Raw genomic sequence first — 27717 nt, 5'->3', positions numbered from 1 at the left:
GTGGTCTTATTTCCGCATGTAATGATTCCGAGTCAAAACTTTATTTAACTAAGTAAAATTTAAAAAGTTATATAACACCGTCAAGTCTCAGTCATACAAAATGGTGACCCTAGTAGCGCCATCCTCCATGCATTTAAGCGTACATAAGATAATTTTCTTTAAGAAACAGCCGAGGAAGCAAACAGAAATCAAAAACAAGGCGTAGCACACGTGCGAGGTGTAAACAACAGGCTCTAGCACTAACCCAGTTAACGGTATTGTATGCAGCCTGTCACACGATTGTGTTGAGACAAACCCAAGCACACAAACTCTGCTATAAAAAAGCAGCAAATAAACATGGCAAAGCAAATATGGGCAAGTTCGTGATACAAAAGGAAAGGACATGGCAACTAACTGTGGAAAAATAAGTGACTTGCTGACTACAACGACGTCTGGGCATTGCCCTTTGTATCTTGGTGCCTGCTTTGCAATACGTTTTGGGATTTGTGAAGCGTGGTAATGCGCCTTTTTGGTTTGGAGCTTTCAGTCAGAGATCTTAAGGTGGATTTTTGTTTGACAATAAAATTTTTTAAATTATGATTTTTGAGAGACTTTGGCGCTTTATTATAGAAAACTTTCTGATTTCCTTTTATTTAAACTCGACATCTCTGGTAGTGTAGTTAACAATAAACTGTTATGTGAACATGACTTATTTTGCTTGCCTACCTTTAGGCGTCTATATAATAATCTCTTTTTAAACTGTTATGGTCAACTGATAGGGCAGAAAGTTTTCATATAAAAAAATTCAGCAAAATATTTTTCAAATATTGAATTTTGTAAACTTCAGAAAAATATTTTCGAAATAATGAATTTTGTATTTATGAAGAGAAGTAAAAATTTTAATGTCATGCCTACTTTTAGGGGCGTACTAAATTTTAATTTAATTATACTCTGTTTCGTAAATTGTTAAGATTTTTAGATTTTTGGTTGTCATAATAAAAATTATATAAATTTTATAAAAAGCATAGATATTAAAAAAAAATCGGATTTTTGTTTTTTTTTTTTTGCCAAATTTAAAAGTTTTTTGAAAACATATTGCGGTACACAGCATTTCTTGATAATTTTTTTTTATATTGTGAGCTTTCCAATACCATTTCTCTGGATTTCTAACTCTACAACTGTATAAATTGGTTACACATTTTAAAAGTTGGTCGGTAGTACATTGGAATTAAAAAAATTATTATCTGTTGCAAACATTTGAGAGCAATGTATCTGCGGGACTTCTTTTTTAAATACATATTAACTTTCAGTTGAATACGAACTATAAGCTCGGTATTAAGAAACGTTGCCTATATCTAGGAGCACGATTTACTTTTTTTTTCAAATATTATAAAATGGGTACGACACGCAAGTCTGTATAATTTGCCTCACCTTAGAAGCGTATTATGTTACGAATATCCTCAGATTTAAAAATTGTTGCCTACATCAAGGGGCAAATTTAAAAAATTCCATTTTAATCGGCATTATGTGCTCAATTTAGGCAAATGTTGTCTAAACTGAATATACAATTTAGTCTTATCAAAAGAATATGAACTATAAGTCCACTATTAAGAAACGTTGCCTACATCTAGGAGCTCTACTTAAATATCTTTTTCTTTATAGAATGGCTAAGACACGTAATTTTGTATAATGTGCTCTGTTTTATAAAAGTATCATGTGACAGGTTTACTAAAAATTAAGAAGTGTTGCCTGCCTTAAGGGGCAAAATTGTAAAAATCCATTAAATCCGGCTTTATGCGCTCAGTTTAAGAAAATGTTGTCTACATTGAAGACATAATTTAGTTTTATCAAAAGAATACGAACTATAAGCTCAGTATTGAGCAACGTTGCCTACATCTAGGAGCACAATTTAAATATTTATTCCTTTTAACATAGGTAAGAAATGTTACTTTGCATAATGTACTCAGTTTTAAAACGTACTAAATATGTTACGAATATCCTCAAAAAGAGTTGCCTACCTTAAGGAGCAAAATTAAAAAAATCCATTATAATCGGCATAGTGCGTCAATTTAAGGAATTATTGTTTATATTTAGAACAAAATTTGGTTTCATCAAAAGAAATTCTTGCAACTAATAGTTTGGCGCGCTTAAATTTTACGAGTAAATGGCAACTCCATTATTATTTGAAGATCAACAGAAAAATTCACAACTTTTAAGCGTTTGAGATTCAAGTAACTTTGGATGAGTATGTAAAAAATTTCCTTTTGACTTTCTGAGCGTTGCACTTAGTTTACTGGTACATATTCCTCAAATAGGTGTTTTTACTGAGTTTGTCCGATAAGGTGTGTCGCCGCTATTTATACAAGTGTCCTCATATATTTTCGTATAATGTTTCACTTTACATAGTTTTACATTTTGCATTAAAATTTAAGGAAAAGTTTCAAGTTAGCTTTCTTTCACTAACTGCAAACCAAAATTTCTACTGTGCGCCTAAATGTAGGCACTGCTAACAAGTTTCTTATTTTCAGCATACCGGCTTTTTTACGGTATGTTATATTTTTGTTGGTGTTCTTGGTTCTGTTTTTGTTAAAATTGCCGCTAACAAGAAGCGGACAACACGAAAATGAACAAAAATGCGAAATTTCGCTATTGTAGGCACGAAAAGCTAAAAGCGCCAGCGACATCAAAAGCGTATAATAGAAATATATTTGCTCATGTCTGTGTATATATACATATGCTGCTCACTTTTCTTTAATATTTCCATACCTTTTGACTCGCTTTCTTCTGGCATAGCATACATTGAGGCGCACTTAAGCGTTTATAAATTACAATGAAATTTGCATGCAAACCAAAACTTTGCGTGTCCGCTGGTCATACTTTCGTCGTCTATGTCGAGTAGGTGAAGCTAATGACATTTGCGCAGAAAACTGAGAAGCCATGTAAAAAGTAAATTAAGATTTTACAAGCAGAAATATGGCGCGTGTGGGTGTGTTACAGCGACCAGCTACATACATTATTTGCTTTGTTTGCTCACCGCGCACGACATGCCACAACCCCCTACATTCGCCTGGAGTCGCAGGCTCGCGGTGGTTTGTTGGTTAACAGCTGTGAAGTTATGTTGCCTGCTGTAATGGTATGTGTCTCAATTAGAGGGTAAAGTGAGAAAAAATTACATGCCTACAAATAAGGTCGGCCTGGGAAGCTAACAGAAATTTTAATTTTGATTTCAACGCATGAAATATTGGAGCTGAGGAATGTGAAGCGGAAGTGCTGTGTAAAATTAGTGACGGATTGTGTGCTTTAATGGAACACACAGCAACGAGTATCCTGGCGGGGTTTTGATGGACAACCTGCAATTAATGGCACAAGAAAAACTGCAGTAGATGACGGCCTCCCTTCGATAGGGTGTTACTTTCTACAAAAAAGAGAACGATTCTTTTAATATAGTTAAAGAGTGATCCACTTCGAGGTTTCCTATTTTTTAAACAAAAAACATAGAAACGTAAAATGTAATAGGGAATGTTTATTATCATTTGAAAGAACATTCTTTGCATTTATTGTTTGAGGATTATATCTTTCAAATGTTGGCCGCGGCTTCGTCTCAGATGGTTCTTGTATAGAGTCCATTTTTCGATGACTCGCATTTAGATTGATAACTGGAGAATGACAACCGTGATGTTTTGATCCAAGGTCTGAATAGAGGAGGATTGTCCTCGAACTTAGTCTAACGTTCTGATATCACACAATCGTAGTGGCCAATCGACCGGCCCAAAACGTGAAATTATCAGCCCACCGAATTGTTCTCTCAATAAATCTATTGGTTGATGGGATGTGTGGGAAGTGGCGCCGTCTTGTTGAAACCAATTTTTGCCAAGACCACGAGCTTCAATTTCAGGCATCAAATAGTCAGTTATCATGTCGCGATAACGGTCGCCATTGACGGTTACGCTCTCTCTAGCATTACTTTTTTAAGAAATGTAAACTGATGATTCCACCGGCCCTCAAACCACCCCAAACCGTTGTTATTTTTGGACGAAATGGCAGCCTTTGAATTTCTTTAGATTTGTCTTCGTTCCAAATGCGGCAATTTTGCTTGTTTACATACCCATTGAACCACAAATTGGTTTCATCGCTGAACAAAATTTGACTCGAAATCATCGGATTTTCTTGGAACTTTTCAAGAGTCAATAGAGCGAAACAGAATCGCTTGCGAAGGTCGAGCAGTTTCATTCCTGCGCCAAGTCGTTCCATACGCCAGTCCAAGTTGGTACGAATGGCGCCGGATCGACACTTCATGGTCTTCGTGTACACTCTCACCTACAGCTACTACATTTTCTTCACTTCGTAGTGGACGTGTTCTATTTGGTGGAATATTATCCAATAATGAATGCTGAGTCTCAAGATGTTTGATGGAGTTGCGAATAGTACGATCAGTAGGCTAATTATGTTGACTATAAGTTGAGTGAACTGGCGAAATACATTCTTTGCAGATTGTGAATTTTCGTAATAAAGTTAAAAGATTTGTAAATCTGAACAAAATTAACACGACATCTTGACACCACTCACGGGTGATAAGTCAAAATAAGGGTATTGAAGAAGATAAAAGTACTTGAAGCATTGTCAGCTGCTTTATAAAACTTCGGTTTGATGCTCTCGATGTGAGATTTGGAGGACAAAGCGATCGGTTTGCCGAAATAGAGAGACAAGGACCTTATCACCGAAGCACTTGTGCTTGATTGAAATTTACAACAATATATTTCTCAAAGATACTTTTATATACACCCGTTCGATTTATTATAACAAATCAATTCTATAGCAACTATAACTATAAAATTCCAGCTCATTACACCACCTTATTTTTCCTATAATCAAATTCAATCGCCTTACACGAAGCACTTTCAATTTTATGCACACAAAAGTTCTAAGAATATACACAATTCTCCAACAATTTACAGCAAATTTCTCAATTTTATTTTATTTCACTGCTGCCTCCCTTTTCTCCGCAAAAAATCAACTCGTGTACTTTCGGCAATATAATAAGCCGTCGTGGTGGTAATTTCGCATGAGTGCCACTTTATTGCCGCTACTCGAATTGCAATTGCCAATTTACGAATTCCGCACTCAATTTCAGCTTGTAAAATGTGAGCCGCACACGAGAGCATACAGCGAAAGAGCGGTGGAGGAGTGGTAAGCGCGGCGGCATGTTTTGTTGTTATGCCGCCCAATAAATCAAAACCAATGTTAGGAAGTGAATTTCAAGGGCTGACCTGCGAAGTCACTCGCTTTTTATGCGCCACTGTTGCCAAACATTGCCGAAAATGAAATGGCAACAACACACACATACGCCGCGTAATCCTTTGTATGCAAAGGTATTTTTATTTTATTGTGTATATACTTGGATGTGTGTGTGTTTGTGCTTTATGGCCTTTACGTGGCATGCAGTGTCGCGATTTTTCACGACCTTTCCTTCTGTGTTTTGCCGTTTTGTCGTTTTTTTTTGTGGATTTTAGGCTTTCTGTGTTGACACATTGCAGGTAGGAGAGGTGGTGTTTTGCTCGGCAAATTTGCATAAATTATTTAGTCGGCTAAAGCAAGTGGTTTTACAATGTTTTTATGCATTGTAAAGGATGTATGCTTAAAACAATAATCTCCAGTTATTAGTGGAGGTCGAGGACCCTAAATTCCATATACTAAAAGTTCACATTTTTAACTATAATTACAGTTGCTGGATGTTTGAAATATCAAACTTTGAGTATTTTCAAAAATATATAATTTATGATTTTGGTTGTAGATGCTTGAAATTTGCCAATAACAAATATATCACTGGAATCCAGCAAGATAATATTACATATATGGTATATTTTTCCAGCAGAATTGCCACCTGTCTGAACACTCGAAAATCCTCACTCACTTTGACTTCATAACAAATCACTTGGATCATAGAATCGCTACATCGAATTGTGACGGCTCCTTCTCTACCCATATACCGCCGAGGAAGTTGTGGGTGGATAAAAGCCGTTGGAGGAAAGGGGCAGTCATCTTATTTACGGATAGCTCAAACCTTGGTGGGAATTTTGGTCGAAGGGTTTGCTGTCAGAAGGTCTCTACCAACTCCAGCTTCAGACTTCTTGATTATTCTAGTGTCTACCAGGTCAAGGTTGTAGCCACTAAGGTAACAATAGTTTTATTGCTCCGTAGTACACCCTCCTTCAGAGAAGTTACCATCCATTTAGATAGTAGAGCGGTGATACTAGCCTTGAACTCATTAACAGTGCGTTCAGAGTTGGTCAAAGAGTGTCTAGCGTGGCCATCAATAGCATCGAGCGTCTTTATGATAAGACTGGTATGGATACCAGGCCACAGCGGAATCGCAGGAAACTGCAAAGGTGATGAGCTGGCAAGGAAATGCAACCCAGAATCACTATCGGTAGAATTGCAGCAAGTCGGTGCTCCCGTATCCTCTTATGTTCTACTCCTAGATAGCTGGACTTTGCGGAAGTTTGGCCAGAGCTGGGCCACCATTGGTACATGCGCAGTCGCAAAAGTCTCAAAATCGAACGCAAGAGATCTAGTGATATTTTTGACCTCGGTAAGGCTAACCTCTCCTTAACTTTGGAGCTTTTAACAGACCATTGCCCTATTGGCGTTGACGCTGTACCATGTGTACTTACAGTAGCTGTTTGGAAGAGGATGAGGTAGAAACAACTCAACACTTTCTTCTTGACAGTCCCGCGTTTGGGAGGTCAAGACTTATACACTTGGGAGCACATACCTTAAGTCTTCCAACCGAGCTGGCAATCTTTCCAAAATTATTTCATTAAAAACCAGTATTAGCGTTGGAATAACCATTGGGCCTTGAAGACGACCATCGTCCCGTTTACGAGGAGCAGGTCACTACCTGACCTTAGGAATCTAATTCTTGGGGGTAGAGAGATAGAGATGGCTAATATGGTGAAATACCTTGGTCTCACGCTGGATTCCGCTCGACGTTGAAAGCAGCATGTTGCTCTAACCTTGGTCAAAGCTTCTAAAGCACATCTGGTGTGCAATCGGCTAGCTAGTAAATCGTAGGGCTGCGAACTAAAGACTGTCAGGTGGTTGCACACCATAATCGTGCGATCGCATATGGAACAGTGGCTTGGGCCTCAAAACCATCGCAGACTTCGGTAGGACTTCAACTGTCGAAGCTGCAATGACTTGCCTGCATCTGCGTATAGGGTGCCATGCGCACGTGTCCGACGACGACACTTGAAGTCATCTCACACCGTTTCACCTAGTATGGCTCAGGCTGCTAAACACACACTGCTCTAAATGACAGCAGAAGGCTTTAGTAGAGGTAAGGTAATCTCTTCCCAGCGCATGAAGGATTTAAGTGGCGCAAGGCCACTGTCTATAATCCTCAGGGACAGCGTTATCAAAAGTGTAAGCTTCATTAAGAAATTCAAGTTTATCTTCAGCAGAAGGCTGAATGTAAATTTTTGCTCTCGAGCAACTGCTTAGGCATAGTACAATCAAATTGTACACCGACGGCTCGAAAACATCACAAGGATTTGGCGCAGAAGCCGAGGAACCACGCGCCTAACTCTCCATACCTATAAGAAGTTTTGAGAGCATATTCCAACCAGAGGTCTTTGCTAAAGGTCGGTGCATAGAGATAAACCTCCAACACAACTATCGCAATGAACTTGAAATTATAGTCAGCGACAGTCAAGCGGCACTAAAAGCAATCTGTGCATATGATATCACATCGAACGGCTGAACAGTCCATCAGATCGTAACCAAGTGTATCTTATCTGTGTGCCCGGTCACAAAGGTATAGCCGGAGGGAATGCGTAGGGACGGATATTGGCAGCAACCTTAAGGCATGAACTACGCCAAGTTGCAATTGGGTGGTTACAACCAGAAAAGGTTTAAATATGTAATCAACATCCCAAGGGACAAACTCAAACTACACTGATCATTGTTAGCACCTTTATAACATATTTCTTGCTTCTTGTGTGAATTGCCGGTTTTGCGGTATGGACCCTGAAACTCTAAAACAGCTGCTAATTGGTACCGTACGCCATATATTTCACCAAAAATTTCTTTTATACGACCAACCATATGTACACATATATTTGAAAAAGTTTTCAATTCTCTCGCACCTTTCAATTAAAATTTTCTATCATTCAAAGCATGTTATTATTTTTACATAATAATTCGTATACATACATACATATGTACTTACCTGTACGTCGCCATACCCAAAGTACATCTGTACCGGGTAGAAATTGGGTACATTTCCACTTTACCATTTGTCATGCTAATTGCTTCCTCTTATGGCCTGCTTTAAGGCGCAAAAAAAAAGCAAAGAGCACCCCAAGCGAAGCGAGTCGCAACGCTGAACGCAGACTACCACAGTACTCACCCTCGGCCACATGCAGTGAGCTAACCTTTTTCGGCCTCTAACCAGCCACATTGGCTAATTAAATATTTACGAATTGTTATAGGCGAAACGTGAAAGCATGCCAGACGAACGCTGTGACTTTTGTTAAACAAAGGCAAGTGTGTTTGTGTGTGTGTGTGTGATTGTGGAAATGTTTATTTGTGTACGTGGGGGCGTAAAAATATGCAAACAAACATATTGTGGCATGCAAACGAAATTAAAGGTCAAACAGGAAGCTACACACACACACATACATACAAGTTTTACTCCTAAAATGAAACGCAGGCAATGCCAACTGCTCTTTTCCGTTAGTAGGCACTAAAAAAGTTCCTTTTTTCTACCTGCGAGTTACTCATTTCGTGATTTTTATTTAAATTTCCACTCGCACATATTTTATTGTTGCTGTTGTTATTAATTTATGTATATAGTTACCCAACGGAAGTGCGTTAACCTGCCAAAAATAACGCGAGTTTGTTTTACGGTCGCCCGAAAGAATTCTTAATTTACGCAGAAATGTGCCCAAAAATAAAGGTGGGTATTAAAAAAGCACAACAAAATAAAAACAAAGCAAGTAATGAATGCGGCCACATAACTGTCGCGACGTGCTGTACTTGTTATAGTCAGCGTTTTTATGACCTACAGTAGCACAATGCTGACTTTGAGTGGCTTTTGACCTTTAGAAAGCTGTCTTTAAGGAAGAATTCTTCAGAAAAAATAAGCAAATATACATAATAAAGCTTCAACTACGTGTTAACAGTTATAAGCCGGATGTTCTTCTGTTAAAAGTAAGACAGTGAAACACATACACACACGGCAATAAAAATAAATAAAGTGCAAGTGCATTAAAAGTGTAGTAAACTTTTTAGTCTTGTATAACATTTTCTAAACAAAAACAATAAAAAATTAACTTCGGCTGCAACGAAGCAATAATACCGTTCACAAGTACGTTTCTTATAGCATTAAAGGGCATAAAATGTTTTGTTTCTCTTGATTTTGATGGGTCGCCTTGTATGACAGCTATAGCATATAGTAGTCTGATCTCAATAATTTCTTTGGAGATTGTTCCACTGTCAGAGGTAATAACCCACACCAAATTTCGTAACGATATCCTTTAAAATAAAAAAGTTTTTCATATAAGAGCTTAAATTTGATCGGTCAGTTTGCATGGCAGCTATAGCATATAGTGATCCGATCTGAACAATTTCTTCGGAAAATGTACCACTGCTAAAAATATTAACCCATGCTAATTTTCCTGAAGATATCTTCAAAAGTAAAAAAGTTTTCCGTACAAGGACTTGATTTTTATCGGTCAGTTTGTATGACAGCTATAGCATATAGTAGTCTGATCTCAATAATTTCTTGAGCGATTGTACCACTATTTAAAGCAATAACCCATGCCAAATTTCTTGAAGATATCTTGTAAAATAAAAAGGTTTTCCACAGAAGGACTTGATTTTGATGGGTCAGTTTGTAAGGCACGTACATTCCATAGTAGTTCCATTTAAATAATTTTCCGGCAGCTTATAGTACTGTCTTGGATAGTAATTGATGTTGAATGTCGTGGAGATATCTTGTCAAATAAAAAAGTTTATCATACAAGAACTCAATTCCGATCATTCAGTTTGTATGGCAGCTACATCTGATTGTTGTCCGATATCGACGGTGCCGACAGATAAGCAGTTCTTTGAAAAGAAAAAGACCTGCGCAAATTTTCAGATCGATTTTCATAAATTGAAGGATTACTTCGGGCATATACAGACAAACGGACATAGCTAAATCGACTCAGCGCGTCATATATATTAGACATTACAGACGTCTGGGTATTTCAAATGGCATATCAAAATTCATGCTAAACTTTAAATAACCTGTTCAGGGTATAATAAGTATTACATAAACAGAAACAAATAAGAAAAGCCTTGTCCTATCAAGCAGAGGAAAACGTTGCGGCGAAATCGTAAGCATTTTATCATTTATTTCCGCATAAATTTTCCCGCATTTTACAGTTAATAAAATGTTGCGCACTATGTTGCTTAATTTAAGCACACACGTAAATGTTCTCATACACGTATATAAAAACATTTACAGTTTTTGCTTTTAATTATTGGGTTTTTACTATCAGCGCTGCTAAGAAGCACATGAGCACTTGACGCATTTAACGATTTAGCCATGTTGTTGTTGTTGCTTTTAGTAGGAATTGTAGTTATATTCTGCTAAAAGCACTTAAAACCAGTGAAATATACCTATTTGTTGTAAATAGTGTTCATAAAAAGTTAGCTTAAGCGGTTTAGGTGAAATGAAGGTCTCTTGGGACGACAGTGCGTATGATGAACATTTTATGCATGCAAATGTTTTATATGAAAAATCATAAAATTTGAAAAGTATTTGTGTGCACATGTAAAAGCACGCGTTTAGTGATGCTATGTGTGTGTGAGTGATGTTTTATATATTTTTTTTAAACATATTTTTTATTTTTACATATTTTTGAGAAGGTAAAATAATTTTTTTTCTTGATTTTTAAAACAACAATTTGTTATGAGAAATCGCAGTTATTGCTTTAATTTTGTTTGTAAAAAAATATAGCGAAAATGGCAACTCTGATTATATTTATATTTAAAATTATTGTTATATTTAAAATAAAATTATATTAATTATTTCAAAGTGAATTAGAAATAATTTTTAACTGCCATTTTTTTGTTTAAATCAGGTGGCAACTACTGAAATAATTTTTGTTTTAATTAAACTTGAGATGTATGTATGTAGGAATGTGATTTTTAAATTTTTTAGTTTTATTTTCAATTATTTTCGAAACCTGGTGGCAACCCTTGAATTATTATTTTTTGATTTAATTGAATTTGAAATGTTTGTACGAATGTTAATTGCTCAATTTTTTAGTTTTTTTAGTGTTTTTCGAAACCGAGTGGCAACCCCAGAAATTTGTTTTTTTTATAAAATAATAAGCTTCAATTTAAATATATGTGAAATCAATCTAGCAATTAGCACAACATAATTTAAAACAAAATTAAATTTTTTAATACAATATTAATTTTTTTTGAAAATGGCAACCACTGAATTTAATTAAATTTAGATTTATCTAGGCAACTCCTGAATTTATTAAAATTTGGTCTTTATCTACATAGGTAGGCAAAGCTCATAGACAAGTTAATGCTGCCAAATCTTTGAGGATATGTTTTAGTTCATTTACTTTAAATAAAGTGGCAACCATTGTAAAATATAATATTTTGCATACATTTGCTATAGTATGTTTTTAGGGTAAAGCTAATAATAATCATAATGAAATAATTATCGATTTAAAATTTTTTTATTAATGAATGATAAATTTTATTAAATTCAGGTGGCAGCCCTTGAAAATTATTTTATTATAATTAAGCCAAAAATCCATGGATAAACATTCCATAGAAAATTTAAGACTAATATTCAAATATATGATACAAGCTTTTTTATTTTAAATCAGGTGGCAACTGTAGATTTTTTATGTAAATTAGGCTTGTTGAAATATTTTTCTAATACCTGTGTAGTTTCTCAAAGGTTCCATTTTGTTGTTACGATGTCTTTGTAGCTATCAAATAATTACGCTTGTTTTGTTTTAAAACAGGTGGCATCTCCAAATGTTTTTAATTAAATAAGTTTATTTAAATGAGATGACAATTCCAGAAAATTATTTTATTATCATTAAACCAAAAAGCGAAGAATAGCCGTACCGTAGAGAATCTAAAATCAGGTGGCAACTACAGATTTCTTTTTATAAATTAGGCTTGTTGAAATTTTTTTTAAGAGTTGCGTAGTTAAGTTAAGTTAGTTAGTTATATTAAGGTAGTTTTTGTTATTATAATTTCTATGCATCCCTGGAAATTTTTTTTAAAATCAGGTGGCAACACCAAAATAATGTTTGCCTCAACAAAACATGCTAAACATGTTTTAATGCTTACTTAGTTACACATATGTGGTTTTATAAGATCAGGTGGCAACTCCAGATTTTTTTGTTGCAATTAAATTTGCTAAATTTTAATTTTAATGCTTACTTAGTTACATAAAGTTTTTTGTTGTTATTGTGATTTCTATGTATCTGTGGTAAAATTAAAAAAATCAGGTGGTAACACAAGAATATTTTTTTTTATTTTAATGTTAACCTAGTTACACAAAGTTATTATTTTTACGAGTATTGTTTCAACTTCTAATTAAGTAGCTGTGGCAACCATATTTGTAAATCAGGTGGCAACTCCAATTTTTTTTCTTACATGAAACATGTTGAATTCCGAACACATAATCAGTCACACAAGTACCTGTGGCAACCTTTTTTGATTTCTTTGTTATGTTATATAATCCAGGAGAAATCGTTTAGTTGTGTATGTAAGTAGTTGATTTTGAAATATTTTTTGTCCGTAACGAACAGCTTGAAAATCTATAACATAACAAGAATCAGATATGTACTTTACTTAAAAGCTCCATATTTAAAGAATTTAACATACATATATTATATCAAATTGTGATAAAAAAAATTTGGAATTAGACTTGCGTATCTAATATAGTAACTTTGGTTACCTTTTAAGAACTTACAACTCTATTTTCTTTTCTGAATTTTTTTTTGTAATAATACTTGCATGATTTTCAAAAACTTTAAGCCCCTCAAAAGGCTTATTTCGACTTAAGTTAGCAATTTCAACAACTTTATTGGATTTTTTGAAAATTTTATGGCATCACAGATTTTTTCAAATAATCTTTTGGTAAATCTCATATTTTTTTACTAATTTCCTACAAAAATATATTTCTCTCTAAAACTCTGAACGAAAATATTTATTTAATTACGCTTTTCTGCTAACCATTTAAGACACAAATTCGTATTGATTTTGTCAAATGCACACACATATTCATAGTACACGTATGTGTGTTAGCACAATAAACACGCTCGTTGTCAGCTTTTCCAGTAGTTGCCATGTCATTGACTAAATAAATAAATAAATGAATAAAATACTAATAAAAGCCAACAATGGCTGCACAAAATACGCCAAAAGCCCAAGTAGAAGTAGAAAAATAATAAATAAATATACTTCGACAGCAAACAACAACAACGATAACAATGAAAGAGGAAGACAACAGGACACATGCAAATATAAAAGCAACGATGATGCAATAAAACAGAACCAATAAAGTTCGAAGAAAAGTCGTTAGCAACTTTTATGCTTGCCAACACAAAATAAATGCATAAATTGTTAACAATACACACACATACACATGCACACATAAATATATATACACCCATACAAAAATATATATGTATATGTACGAACATAGCTCTATTTAAAGCAAGAGTGAAAGTGCAAATATTACCGTTATGATTGATTTTTAATTACTATTTGCTTAAGTGTCACACGATCACTTGGCTGCGGCTGGAGTTGCAAGGCGTTTGTAAGCCAATATTGTTAGTTAGCAACTTTTATATGACAGCCTTGTTGGCAAATTGATTTCTCGATATTTGATGAAGCATTTTCAGTCGAAGTGTGTGTGTTTGTGCAGTAATTCATTTGTGTCAAATAAATGTCAACGTGATGTGTCGAAAAGCCTTCAATCAACGTATTCCATTAGTATTCAAATCACATGAAGCATGGATACGAATTAATTTACAAAAAATGGTTCATTATCTTTTGGAAGGCCGTATTGAGTGATATTTTTTGGCCAATTATCACTTTACCGTAGTCCTTCCTCTCGGTAGGGGTATTGTTGAAAATGAACCTTCATTAATTTAGTAAAGAATATAAGCAGAGGGTAATCTGACGGTTGTTGTTTATAAGCTTGGTTTATACTAATGGCTACAGGAGAGTACGCGAATGCAATATAACTTGTTTTTGGTATAATATATAATATTTTGAAAACGTGGTTCAAGCAATCTGCAGCTTCGAATGCTCACATGGATATGAACATTTAATGATTTTGGATCCAATCGTACTCTCACTTCTCTTAGGCCCAAATTATATTTTAATGATTTTCAGTGATCTTTTCTGAACTCTAACAATGCCAGTAAGATTTCTGTCTGTTAATCGTTGAATTTCAAGCACCAATTCCTTTATTTTACTGATATGTTGCTCATCAGTTGATGTTGATAGCCGTCCTGGACGCGGTTCATCGTAAACGCGTTTTTGACCATCTTTGGATAATTTGTACCAATCAAAAACGCTTCCTCACGAAAAAAATTATACCGATGATCTTTTTCAACATTCTGAACGAAATTCTATTCCTTAAAGAAAATTTGATAGAGCTTCTTTGTTGAATAATTTCACTCATCGTAAAAATCGCCGGATGCATTTTCTATACTTCAGAAAGACAAGCGTATACGAAGCACTAATGGCTTGGCACATACGTCACAGACAGTCATACAAACGTAGAAAAAGAATATTGCGACGAATCGGTTTTAAGGGGTCAGAGTGGTAATCTATGGATTCATATTTAAATCAAGCGAGTATATTTTATGTACTTTTTTGTTATTTGTCCTCCAAAATATGGATATAGGTGTGTGCCACCTTCCGACAGCAATAATATCACGAATATAGTGATTAGTGTAACACAGAGTTATAATGGAGTTTTTTCTCGTTTGATAGGCAATTATGCAGAAAAGAAACACAAAGTGTTTGTATTTAATATTTTACATATTTTATTTTACCTTATTTTTTATAAATTCTAAATTTTATATGCCTATATATTGCTTTTACCTCCCTTATCAGTTGTAACAAAAAAAAACTCCACACCATTTAAGCCAATAAATTATGCGTGATTATCAGTGCACTTAACTAATATCTGGTATATAGGCTTAAATTGCGGAAAAAATCAATAATTATTTTCAACAGGCCACAAAAACGATTAAAATTTACATACGTGCCAAATATGTATTACGAAAGGTCAGCATTTGAACTCGATTGACCCACCGCTAACAAGCTTATGGCGGTTGCGCGAACAATGACGTATATAAATCGACAAAAAAACAGAGGATATTACAAACATTGTAGAGTTGGATATTATGTTGTGGCTATTTAAGCACGTTTAATTGTTGTTGCATGAGATTTTTTCGTAAGGAAATTTGATATTGTAATAATTAGTTGGAGGTAAACGTGTGTTGGCGTACGTATATTAGGGTAGGTAAAAAAGCGTATATTTTTTTACCTGATAGTCACAAAAATATGTATGTACCTCTAATGTTGTCTCTCCTAGCAGGAGCCCTTAAATGTTACGAAAAGTTAGTCCTACCTTTTAATTAGATAGAAATATTCAAATCGCGCTTCAAATTTCGTGAAAAGATATCTCATTTCATAGATTTTGTACAAAATACAAGTTTTTCGTAATCTCAAAATTTTGTAGGAAATTAACCTTCCCCTACAATTAAGGATGGGCTTTCTCGGGCAAAAGGTAGCATTTTTTCAACAATTTTTGTTTTCATATAAAAAATTAAATATTTTCTTAGGATTTTTTTATTGATACAAACATATTCTATTAACAAAGAAAATTTAAAATTTAAAATTTTTTTTTTTTTAATTTTTTAAACTCGGCCAGTGCGATGCCTTACAGAATCATCTAAAGCGGAAAAAGGTGGAAGAAAAAAACCGACATTTGGATTATTTTAGACATTTTTACAAAAAAAAATTAAAATTTCAGTGAAAATTTCACCACACCTTTTTTCAATTAGTTGTAATCGGAAAAAAACCGTTTGTCCAAGTCTTGTTTATTATTGTATTTCAGATACTTGTGTGAAATTTCATGAAGATCGGTTGAGTAGTTCTCTAGAAATCTTGCCAATCGACTTCAAAAACACAGTTTCGAGAAAAAAGAGTTTAAAGGCTGTATCTCCGAAACTATTACTCAGATTAACTTGGAAATTTAGGACAATATTCTAGAGGTGATGTAGAACTTAATTACTAGAAGCTTCCATTATCTTTCAGATTACTATTGTTTCTTTTTTATTAGAAAAGATTATACTTCTCCCAGAATTTACCATTTGAAAAAAGGATATCGTCCATTATTGGTGTAAGAAAATGAGTTTCTTCAAACATATTGTTCAAAATGTTTTCATAAAAATCGCGGTTGAAAGGTTGTCTAATGTTAAAGATTAATTTTTTAAGCCATATTTCTGACGAGTTTTTTTAACTCACTTACAAAAAAGAACTTTACTATCATCTATCCTTCCTTCTTTCTATTATAAATTTTGATAATTAGAGAAAATATTTTTCAGGTGTCTACCAAGTAATTATGACAGGTATAAAGTGAAAAAAATTATAGAATATTTGCCTCACCCTAGTATATGTACACGCGTAGGTATGAATATTTCTCTAAATTAATGTGTGTATAATGCAAGGACATACCTCTGGAAACACATAATTTGGTGTTTTTTGTTTGTATGTGACTCCACGACCTTTTATAACTTTTTGTATGTATGCGTGGGTGCTTTAATGTATATTTGATCGATTAGTTGCTGTATGTGTGTTTGTAAATGTATTTTTATTTATTTACGTATGTACCATATTTTCTAACATTCGCATATAATTATTTCTAATGCCATATATATTAATTTTTAATGCCACATAAACTTCATTATTTAATTTCAGGCACACGCATACATATACACATCTATTAATTTACTAAATTTTTATCTAATTTATATGCCATGTTGCATTTCAAGCGCATCTAATTAATATTATCGGCCCTTAATTGCATAATTTATACGCATTTGCAAAGCTGATGATGCAACACATATGCATAGAAACATGTACATATACAATGTATATTATACATTTATGTATATATGCAACTAATGACCATAGCGCTGCAATTAATATTAATAACAAATGATAGCAGCGCAACGGATGGTAAACTAAAAAGGAGAAAGAAGGAAAAAATCGATTTAATAAATCACAACAACAACAACAACAAACTTAAAAAACGTTGGTTAGGGTTAGTATGGTTATTTTTATACCCCTCACAAACAAAATAGTTTTATATACAATAACTTAATGTTGATCGCTCAGTTTGTGTGGCAGCTATATGGTATAGTAGTCCGATCCAAGCTATATATTCGCAGAATGTACCGTTACTTTGGACGATAAGCCATGACAAATTTGGTTAAGATATCTTGTCAAACAAAAAAGTTTTTCTCACAAGGACTTAGTTTTGATGGTCCAGTTTGTATGGTAGCTATATGTTATAGTAGTCTAATATCCGTGGTTACAGCATATGAACAGCCTATTTGAGAGATAACGATGTGTGCCAGGTTTCAGATAGATATTTCAAAAACTGAAGCATATTTATATAGATAATTATATTGGATCTCCGATATATCCTTCAGAAAAAACTAATTATACCCTGTTCAAGGTATAAATCTATTACGAAAAAACCTATTCATATACGCCTAACAACATTCAAACGCGTGCATGTGTCTAATAACAATGCTTTTTGCTTTTTTCGTGTTGTTGTAAATAATAAATGTGTAAGCAAAGATTTGTAGCACTTAATTTAAACTTTAATGCCATGATAGCCACACATACAAACACATACTCACACACGCGCCACGCTTAATTACACATTTCGCGCTTGTTTGTGTGTTTTTGTTTTGTTTTTATTTTCGCCAAAATCTCATTTACATTTGTGATTATCGCTAGCATACTGACAGGCGCATTGCCTAGCTTATTTATCGCTAACAATTAATATGAATTACAAACAATTTAATAGTTTTATAAGCACATACAAACACATATACAAACACTTTTTGTGCACTTGTAGTTGCCACCTGTACTTTTTTCCGCGTTAAATTAATATAACACTAGTGTTTTTATTAGTTTTCCTCCCGCCGCACTCAGCTTTGTTTGACGATCTCATTATTAGCTGAGTTGCGTTAATTAAAAGGCGGATGTTGCCAACAACTTTTGAATTTTTTTCAGTGTGCTTTTATATATGTTTATGTATTTGTGTCGGCGTTTGCTTGTTGACACTGCATAAATAAGCGTTTAATTAAATTTTAAAATTTTCAGCTTAGGCGCAAAAACAATTTTTTAGAATGTGCTTTTTTGCTTAGGTTGGCTATTTACTCCCTTGTTGTTGGCACACGCCATATGCTCTTTATCTGTAGTGTAGTTACCCACTCAGTTGCATAGGTACGCAATTAAGTTAAATGAAACAGGATATTTGCTTTTGGCGTTAGTTAAGGATATTAATATTATGTGGTTTGCATTGTTAAGTGTTTGTTGTATTTCTAAAATCTTTGTTTTTGTAAGTTCTTTCATCCGCCAAATTGGTTCAAGGTAAATAAAGCATAATAATTTTAGATGAATATTTGTTTAAACGGTAGTATTGTACGATTATAACTTTTACAAGGGTTGCCACCTGTAAAGTTGAAAAGAAGAATTCAAAACTTTGTTTACTCTGAAATTATATATGTATCTATTCAATTAAACATTTAATATATTCAGACATTTTTTATTGTAAGGAGTTGCCACCTAATTTAATTTTTTTAGTTTGAAAAAGAAAACTTTCGATACTTCTGTCCAATTGAACATTTCGATATGTTCAGAATATTTTTAGTAATCCTTTTATTATAAGGCGTTGCCACCTTAATTACTTTTTTTTAGTTTGAAAATAAAAGTTTTTAATATGGTCTGCATTATAACTATATAAAAAAACTTTAAATACTAATAAATCGAGCCCAGGTTAAAATGATGTTGGCACCTTTTTAATGAAAATTTCATATTTTTTAACAAGTTTCATTTAAAAATAATAAAAGCGACAAAATATTATTACGTTCGAAAAGGTTGCTACTTGCATTGAAATTAAAAAAATCAAAACTGTAGGAAGTTATTTACCAAATATTTTATATTTACAAAGTATTATGAGAAGGAGTTGCCACCTAACTTAAATTTTTAAATTTGAGAATAAAATTTTCCTATGTTGTATGCATTATAACAATATAAAAATGTTAAATACTTTTAAATCAAGTCCATATTAAAACGAAGTTGCCACCTTTAAGAAAAAATTATTTTTAATAACAAAAGTTGTTCTCAACTTTCAAAAATAATAATAATCTCAAAAAGAATAAAAGGGAAAAAATAATATCAGATTCAAAAAGGTTGCCACCTATATTGAAATTAAAAAAAAATATACAAAACGGTAAGAAAATATTCCCTTCTAACTCAGTATAGATACATATTTACCAACATGTATTACAAAATATTATTAGAAAGAGTTGCCACCTAACTTATTTTTTTTTTAGTTTGAAAATAGATATAGGATCGAGTATTATATACATTTTTAAATTGTACAGGCTCCCAGTGGTTTTAAATTACCTAAAATTTAAATTGAAGTTGCCACCTTTTTAATAATCTCTGTAAGTGGAATAGTCCTTCTGTTTACGAAACAGGTGGAAAAATAGTATTAAAGAAGTAGGGATTGCCAACTAACTCAATTTTTTAATAATAAATAATATATCCCATCAATAACACACTTCTTTCTCTTTCTTTACAGCAACTCCAAAATATAGATACATGACTCAAACAACCATCTAACGGTCTGCACGTGCACTCACACGTGCATATTAGTACTCATATGTTTTGCGGGCTATCGCAAAGTCGAGCGCACATAAAAATAACTCATAAATATTATGTCTGGAAAACAATAAGCAACTGCAACAAGAACGAGCAATAAACGACAGCCACAAACAGCAACAACTCGAACAGCTATCAAAGGTGAAAAAGCCAATAAAATGCCAAATTATCGTTGCTACGAATTCCAAATGCAGAGCCGTTATATTTTGTGGCGGCCGTAAATTCAATCGGCAATATTTTTACGCTGCTCGCTTTGATAAAAATTTATCGGTCTACTTTTACTGCTGTGGCTGCATAAGCAGCGTCATTTAACCACCCACAAGCACGCACAAGTGCCACTAAACAAAGAATTTCAATTGAAAGCCAATACTCGGCGAAATGCCGATGCTAAAAATACGAAATGCGCGCATAAATTTAGATTGAGTAGACTTGTCGATATATTGAGACATAATTACGGCGAAAAATAGACACGAGTGCAAACAATTGAGCAGCGGCTAATAAGTGTTGTAGGAAAATATGTTCGATAAAACTCGTAATTGAAGTGAGTTAGACACATTTCATGCGAAAAAAGTGGCAAACACATAAGTCATAACGAAATAAATCAAGCAAAAAATATTTAAGATGCATTTTGGGTGAAAATGTTAGGCTGCAGTGTTCACAAATTGTTTAAGTGGAAAATAATTAAAATTCTATCTAGTGCATAAATAGTGTTTGGGAAAAAATAGTTAAATATCAATGTGGACATTCGGAACTCGGTTAAGCATCACACATGCGCATTTGCAACGTTATGGAGGCGTGCTTGGTGGCTAATCATTTAATGTGAGTACCTTAACTGTAACTAAAAATTTTCTTAATATTAAAAAAATATTTATAGTAAAATTTCGTAGCAACGCTCATTACAGTTAATCGACATATGTAAATGCACTTCGAAAATGTAGTTTTCAGAAAATTCCCAAAATTTAAGCTAATAGATTGATCCATTTGATCGAGTACACCTATATTATAGTTATGCTTTACAAATAGTCTGGATATATCGAAATTCGCTTTTATTTCGAATATAAGACATTCTTCGTACTTTTCGTAAGGGCTTTATATGTATACATAATCAAAATTTGTTCCCATTGTCACCACATTATTGTCCTTCTAACGTATCATTATAATATTCTTATTTTTATCAAAATGTTAGTCATATTCTGTTCTAGAACTTACCTTCCTTATTTGGTTTTTTGATTTAAGTATACACTCTTTTTTCTACAACTAATATTATCCGTACTGTACCAGTAGCTCCATAGCCCAATTGTATTAGTTCACATATCAGTTGGTAGTTCGTAAAGAAATTATCAAAATAAATACTAGGATCCGTTAGTAGAGGAATTTTGCTGGTAAGGACTTGAGAAGCAAAATTTACACTTTGTTCCGTCAGTGCGGTAATATTGCTAGCAAGGACTTGACTATTCGTTCGGCAAGCGGTTCTTTGGTCATCTCTACAGGCTCACCACAATATACGTCATTGGCACTTGTTCTGCCCAATTCCAAGTTATAATAGAAAACTAACTGATATTCCTATTATAAACTTTTATTTTTATTATTATATTATTATTTAACGATTGTCGGTCAACGTATTTGATCATGGATTCATCCACTGAAAGTATTTCGTGAACAACTTGCTGTTGACTAGAAGTTCTCTGAATGATATTAAATATAGGTCTTACCTTAAACATACCGTTAGTTGAATTAGTACTGTTATCAATGAAATTCAGTTTTTCCTTTATTTCTTAGAACCTTTTTCGACTTATTGCACTTATAACCATTGGATGATCCTCATCTATACGCGCTCTGCTGAAAGTTGGTCACAAAAATCCTTTCATTTCTTCCGTGTTTAGGGTAAAATTAAGTCTTTTATTTTGAATGGCGTACATAATGCTTTTTCAGCAATTAGTGTAAGAACATCAATGGGCAGATGTGCTTAAAACGAAAACCGGCGTATGGCAGTGGGAAAAATGAACCTCACCTCAGATTTGCATCGACCTACCGAACCGTGTCAGGCGAAGCAATATTAGTTATAAGCGATAATGCTCCAAGTCGCGGTAGATGTACGGTCAGATTAATACTCGTAAAAGATCTAAACTTCTGAAGAACCCATAAATTTAGAAAAGTCGATTTTTACACAACCCAGCTATTATCCGGTCACGAATACTTTAAAAAGTACCTCCACAGAATGGCAAAAGTCGAAGAGCCGTCATGCCTATACAACGACGGGACAGAAGATGGCACTGAATATACACTCTTTGAATGTGTGCGATTGCAATGAGAACGCACCGCCGTAGAAGAAATGGTCGGCCCCATAAACGCGGTCAATTTTGTCAGCTGAGGAGTGAAGCAAACTGGAGGATTATCAAGAAATTCGCAGCAATGTTACTACGTAGTAAAAAGCGGGACAAACCATTGCTGTGACGACAGTACTGATAATGCGGAAGACATTTTCCACCCCCTCAGCCGAAAACAAAAAAAAAATATCAAATTCAGAGTCAGAGAGGATTGTGGGTGATCATGGGTTAAACTTAGTTATGGTACTCAATATCCTTGTCAAGAAAGTTCTGATATTTAAACCAAAGTTATTTTGTATATATTCTCCATTTTTTTTTTGCTCCCAAATTCGTAGATTAAGCTTTTAAATGTTTCCTTGGGATACAAATTTTAAATTTCTAAAAAGGTATAAAATATCTTGAGGCTTGAAAATTGCCTGCAAATTCTATTATTTTAAATTCTCTCTTTGCCCAAAAGCATGCAAAAAATACCAGCACAAATCAATTTGACATAAATGCCAATAATTTCAAAGTTCTACGCGATTTTAATAGCGTGCTGCTTAAGCCAAACAATAAAAACAAGGCTAACTACGCTATACTGTACCAAAAACCGTTTCTGCTGCGCCTGTAGTTAGGCAGTCAAATTATGGTAATTAAAATTTTTTACCCAGAGAGGAATTTTTATTTTCACTTACGCTTTTCGCCAGCACAATGGTTGCAGAAAAATACGTATGTATGTCAAAATAGTTATAATTTCGTTTTTCGTAACCTACATTTAGGTGTAAAAGCCACGACGCAGTTACAATTGCATTCGTCGCATGCGCGGATAAGTAGTTTGAGTAACGGCACATTTTTCGTTGCGGTAATAACGCTACGAAAATAACGGCATAACATGCAATGTACCACACACAAACACTCATACACTTTTGGTGCGCCTTAAAATATGCATTGTTTGCGTTGAGTGCGGGCACAATATATCACAAGTGGAATTTACAAATCATTAATAAGCGTTGCAGGGTTGGCAACATTCCGGGCGCGCTATGTGCAGTGCGCAGTCTTCAACCTCTTCTACCGTTTTGTAGTTGTTCTGTCTTGTGCTAAAGCAATTTTGTTGCGGTAAATAGTTTGCGAAGCTTGTTTTGTTCGCCGACCGGTCGTTTAACTAAATCGATGTGCGTGATTTATTGAAATTCACTTAGCAGGCAATGCGCCAAAAAGTATGCCAATAAAACTTTTACCCTTAAGCGGTGAAAGTTTTCACAACAAAATATTGCCAAATCGATTTTGGCAGCAGCAACAATAAACGTTGCCGTGCGAAGCAGGGGAAGTGCGAGACAAATGAAAATAAAAAATTATGCCAACATTTGTCTAGAAGGCGTGTCCGTCGGGTAGAGGCGCATATGAAAAAGTAATAACAAGTCGTCTGTTGCATGTCTGTAGCAGGCGCGTGGAACCGTAAAACATGACGAAGCCTGTCACGCGCTAGCATACACACAGGCGCACGCGGCCATTCTGTGCATGTGTGTGTGTGTATGTAAATTGATTTGTGTCTGTAACTTTAAATTATATTAAAAATAATCAAAAATTTTCGTTGTATCATTGCAATTTTTTTCGCAGACAGTTTGTTTGCGTAACAGATTTCCACGTCACATACTTTCAGGCGCAGTCACTTTTTAAGCTGTTTTGCATGTTTTTTCACTTTACTGTGGAGTGGAATTAATTCGAAGCGCAAAAGTTTTGCGTACTTTAGTACGAGCTTAGAAGCATTGGTTTGAAAATGAGGTGTTTTTACGAAGTGCGACAAACTCGGCTGAACAGAGTAAGCAGGCTTAGAGGAGCTTTGTTTCAGTTCGACGTATTTCATGTTTTTAATATCTATATACTATAGGTGTTCTTTCTTTATATCAGTTCCTTAAAAGCTTAGTTATTTTAAATGGTCTCCGTTTTTACCGTTAGAAAAGTTACTCGGTGTCTTTGTGTTGAAAGATCTTAAGCTTGAAAAAATACTAAGTTAAGGTTCAAAATTATTTTAAAAAGGTTTTCTGGCAAGACGGGTAGCTTAAAAAAATGAAAAAGGACGTTATTTAATTATTTTTCTCGTTTTCGGAAAGTTAAAAACACTCTCGACGATGCATAGTTTTAGGAGATAATATCTTAGTGAGTGATTTGAACAGACGCTGGAGAGCAGCGGTCTCTTTGAAAATCGTATTTATCGTATGTATGTATATTGAAATGACAAATAATTATCGGGATCCCGAAAATATCAATCCCGAAATTCGACAATGAAGATATGCTGAATAATTGTTTATGCTATAGATTATGCTTAGTTAATAATATCATTCTGAGTGCCATGTAAATACATATAATATCGAAATGACGATAATACTGCATTGAAACCCCAAACTCAGCTAACTGAATATGGATTGGAATATGTATTATTTTTCTAATTTAAATACTGAAATAGTGTCATAGTAATCAACACACAGAAAACTCTTGCAGCAAATGAGCGATATGTATTATTTACAATCCGTTCCGTCCATAGTGAATTAAAATCCCGAGCTGACCTTAATGGTCATAGAATGTAAATTATCTGTATTCTTACTTATTTTCATACACCTTATTTTGAATACACACAAAATTAACAAAAAAACGTGATCCCGAAATTTTAAAATTTTAATCCCGACATTTTTTTTCAAATATTCTTACTAGTTTTCATACTCGTTATAATAAATACACTCAAAATTAACAAAAATTCAAAATTCGGGGTCCCGAAATTTTAAAATCCCGAAAAAAATTTGAAAAAATTAATGAAAAACTCGCACAGATATTAGAAGCCGAAAAATAGTGTGAACTTGCTAACATTGCATTTTGATCAAAAATTGGGATAACGGTATCTGCTTACTGTAATTCATAGACGAAATTGTGAATATACAAGAAATATTTTACTTGGTACTAAAAATTTATGATTGTTGTAAAAATAGGGACCCGCAAACTTATCCCGAAATGTTGAATTTTATAATATAAACGAATGATAATAAAAATGAAGATAAAATTTAATAAGTAATAAAAATATAAAAATGTGTTCCAGATTCGTAACGAAAAACGTGATGTCGTAAATTATACCAAAATTCCGACTTTTTTATTAGTATTTTTTATTAAAATAAATCTGTCTTTTAAATTGTTGTGCGGAATTTTAACCAAAAATCGGGATCCCGAAATTGGAAAGGATCAGGATCCCGTAAATTATCCCAAAATCATGAACAGTTTTTTTTATTATAAAAAATATATCAATTAACTTGTTAGGCATAATTATAGACTAAAATCGGGATCCCGAAGTTGGCAAGTAAAAATCCCGAAATCTCGAATTGAAATTTTTTGCGAAATATTTATTCGCAAATTGCGTATTTGTCAATTATTTAAATATTGAGATAAAAATTTGGATTCTGAAATACCGAAATTAAATGTTTTCTAAGAAAAATTTTCAGAAATGCTGTCAGAAAAGTGAGATCGGTTCTTGAAAACCCCGAAATCCCGAAAATAAACATTAATCGAAATAATTAAAATTTGATATTTATTTGCTTTAAGCATTTTTTCGAGCGCTTCTAACTTTAAGAAATACATTTAAATATACATATGCACATACATACATACACATACAAGTATATGACAATGTGCGTGTAAGGCTTAGCAAACAGAATGCATACTCGTTGAAACAACAATAACACAATCACGTTTTCCTCGAAAATAATAATGCGATCTGCAAAGTCTAAGAAAAGTTTTCGCTCGTTTATCCTTTCGTTGTTTTCTGTAGTTAGCCATTTGCAGTCCTACTAAGGCTACAGGCGCTATGCCTTGGTGAATGAACTCACAATGTAAAGCTGGCGTTGCGACATTTAAAGACCGGAAATTGAATTAAATTATCTGTCACTGTAGTGGACTTTAGTTTGCTGCCAACTGCTCCGCCTCTACTCCACACCGCGCTGCCTAGTTGGTTGTGGCTCTCACTCCCCTCTAATTGTTGTCAGGCAAATTGGCATTGCGGGCACGTCTTCGCCACCGCTGTCGCTAACCGCCCATTTATAGCGCCTTCGCTCTGCTGGCTTTAAAAGTTTCCTGTAGCCTTGTACAGGCCGCGACGTTTGGCCAATGTCTTCTTCCTTGTTATTATACTCATTATTTTGATTGTTGACAGTGTCCAAATGTTTGTAAGTTTGTAGTTTTTTGTGTTCTTTTCGCCGTTTTGCTCTTTTTGTCATCACTTGCATTTTGTTTTAAGCCACCCTTTTGTGATTGTCGTTGCTGTTGCTGTTTGTTATGACAACAATGGGATTACTGAATGAAATTAAGTGAAATTAGGCAGTTGTACACGTGGCCACCGCAACTTTTGTTCGAGTTTTATTAATTTTTTTTGCGCCTTCCCAATTCGCTATTGTCTTCGCATATAGAACGCAGTTTTTTTAAAGCATTTCTGGAACAGTTCCTTAAATGAAATTTATAAAAAAATTAAAACACAGATTTCTCCTTTGGATACCAAAAATATTTCTTCACAAAAAGTAATATTTCTTTTGCGCCTAAAAGTACTCTTTCAAAATTTTTTTCAAAAATATTAATTCTTTGAATTTTAATTTAAAATGAATATCTTAGACGTCTTAAAGCGTTACACCAATAAATTTTTTTAAGCCCAATAATTGTTAAAATAAATCACAAGCAATTTTTCAGTATATAATAATTCGAACAAAAATAAATATATTGTATAAATAAATATTCAAACGCCTTATCTAAATTTTAAATATTAAATTTTCTTCCTTCTGAAAAATACTAAATTATCACAATACAATAAATAAAATCACGACATGTGTGCAAATGTCATTAAGCCAATTTTAATACCAAACAAAATGGTTTTTATGTTAAAAAGCGCAGACACAGCAACGCAGCGGGAGCCGTGGACAAAAAAGGCTATTAAACTGTGAACAATGGGCGGTAAATTAGATTATGGATAGCTTTGAGCGGCATATCAGCAAAAAGTGGACAGATAAATCTATGGAGATTTATAAATAAATAGTTTTAGTGGCAAAAATTGGAAAAAGATAAAAAATTTTCAAATAATACGGATTTAAAGGAATTAAGTAGCATTGGGAAAGATATAATGTTTTGCTGATCAGAAATTTTTTAGGAGATTTTATCGAAGCTTTGGAAAATATTTAATGCCAATTTTGTTAAGCTACTTTGTTAAAAAAAGGTCTCCATATTAGAACTTGATTCGGAACCTTTTTTTCGAATAACCAACTTTGAAAAGTTGGAGCATTTGCCATGTAGGTTGGGTTATGTCAATAAGCCATGTATACTTCTGTCTTGGTCGTTTGCGATACCAGATAAAGTTCAGTTACTAGGTCCATTTGGAATAGTCATCCTATGG

General features: G+C 33.7%; 1 protein-coding gene across 2 annotated transcripts in view; it reads left to right on the top strand.

The window, feature by feature from the left end:
• LOC105222292 (chaoptin) overlaps nucleotides 1–27717 on the top strand; it is a 269127-nt gene that overhangs the window by 12627 nt on the left and 228783 nt on the right. For both annotated transcript variants that reach the window (XM_049446750.1, XM_049446749.1), the window contains exon 2: nucleotides 19916–20814. In XM_049446750.1, coding sequence (XP_049302707.1) covers nucleotides 20765–20814 — 50 coding nt within the window. In that variant the 5' untranslated portion in view covers nucleotides 19916–20764. The remainder of the gene's footprint in view (nucleotides 1–19915; nucleotides 20815–27717) is intronic.

The sequence above is a fragment of the Bactrocera dorsalis genome, chromosome 1 (assembly GCF_023373825.1).
Source record: "Bactrocera dorsalis isolate Fly_Bdor chromosome 1, ASM2337382v1, whole genome shotgun sequence".
Classification (NCBI taxonomy): domain Eukaryota; kingdom Metazoa; phylum Arthropoda; class Insecta; order Diptera; family Tephritidae; genus Bactrocera; species Bactrocera dorsalis.
Note: the sequence above shows the minus strand (reverse complement) of the source record. Positions and strands in the feature narration are given on the sequence as shown.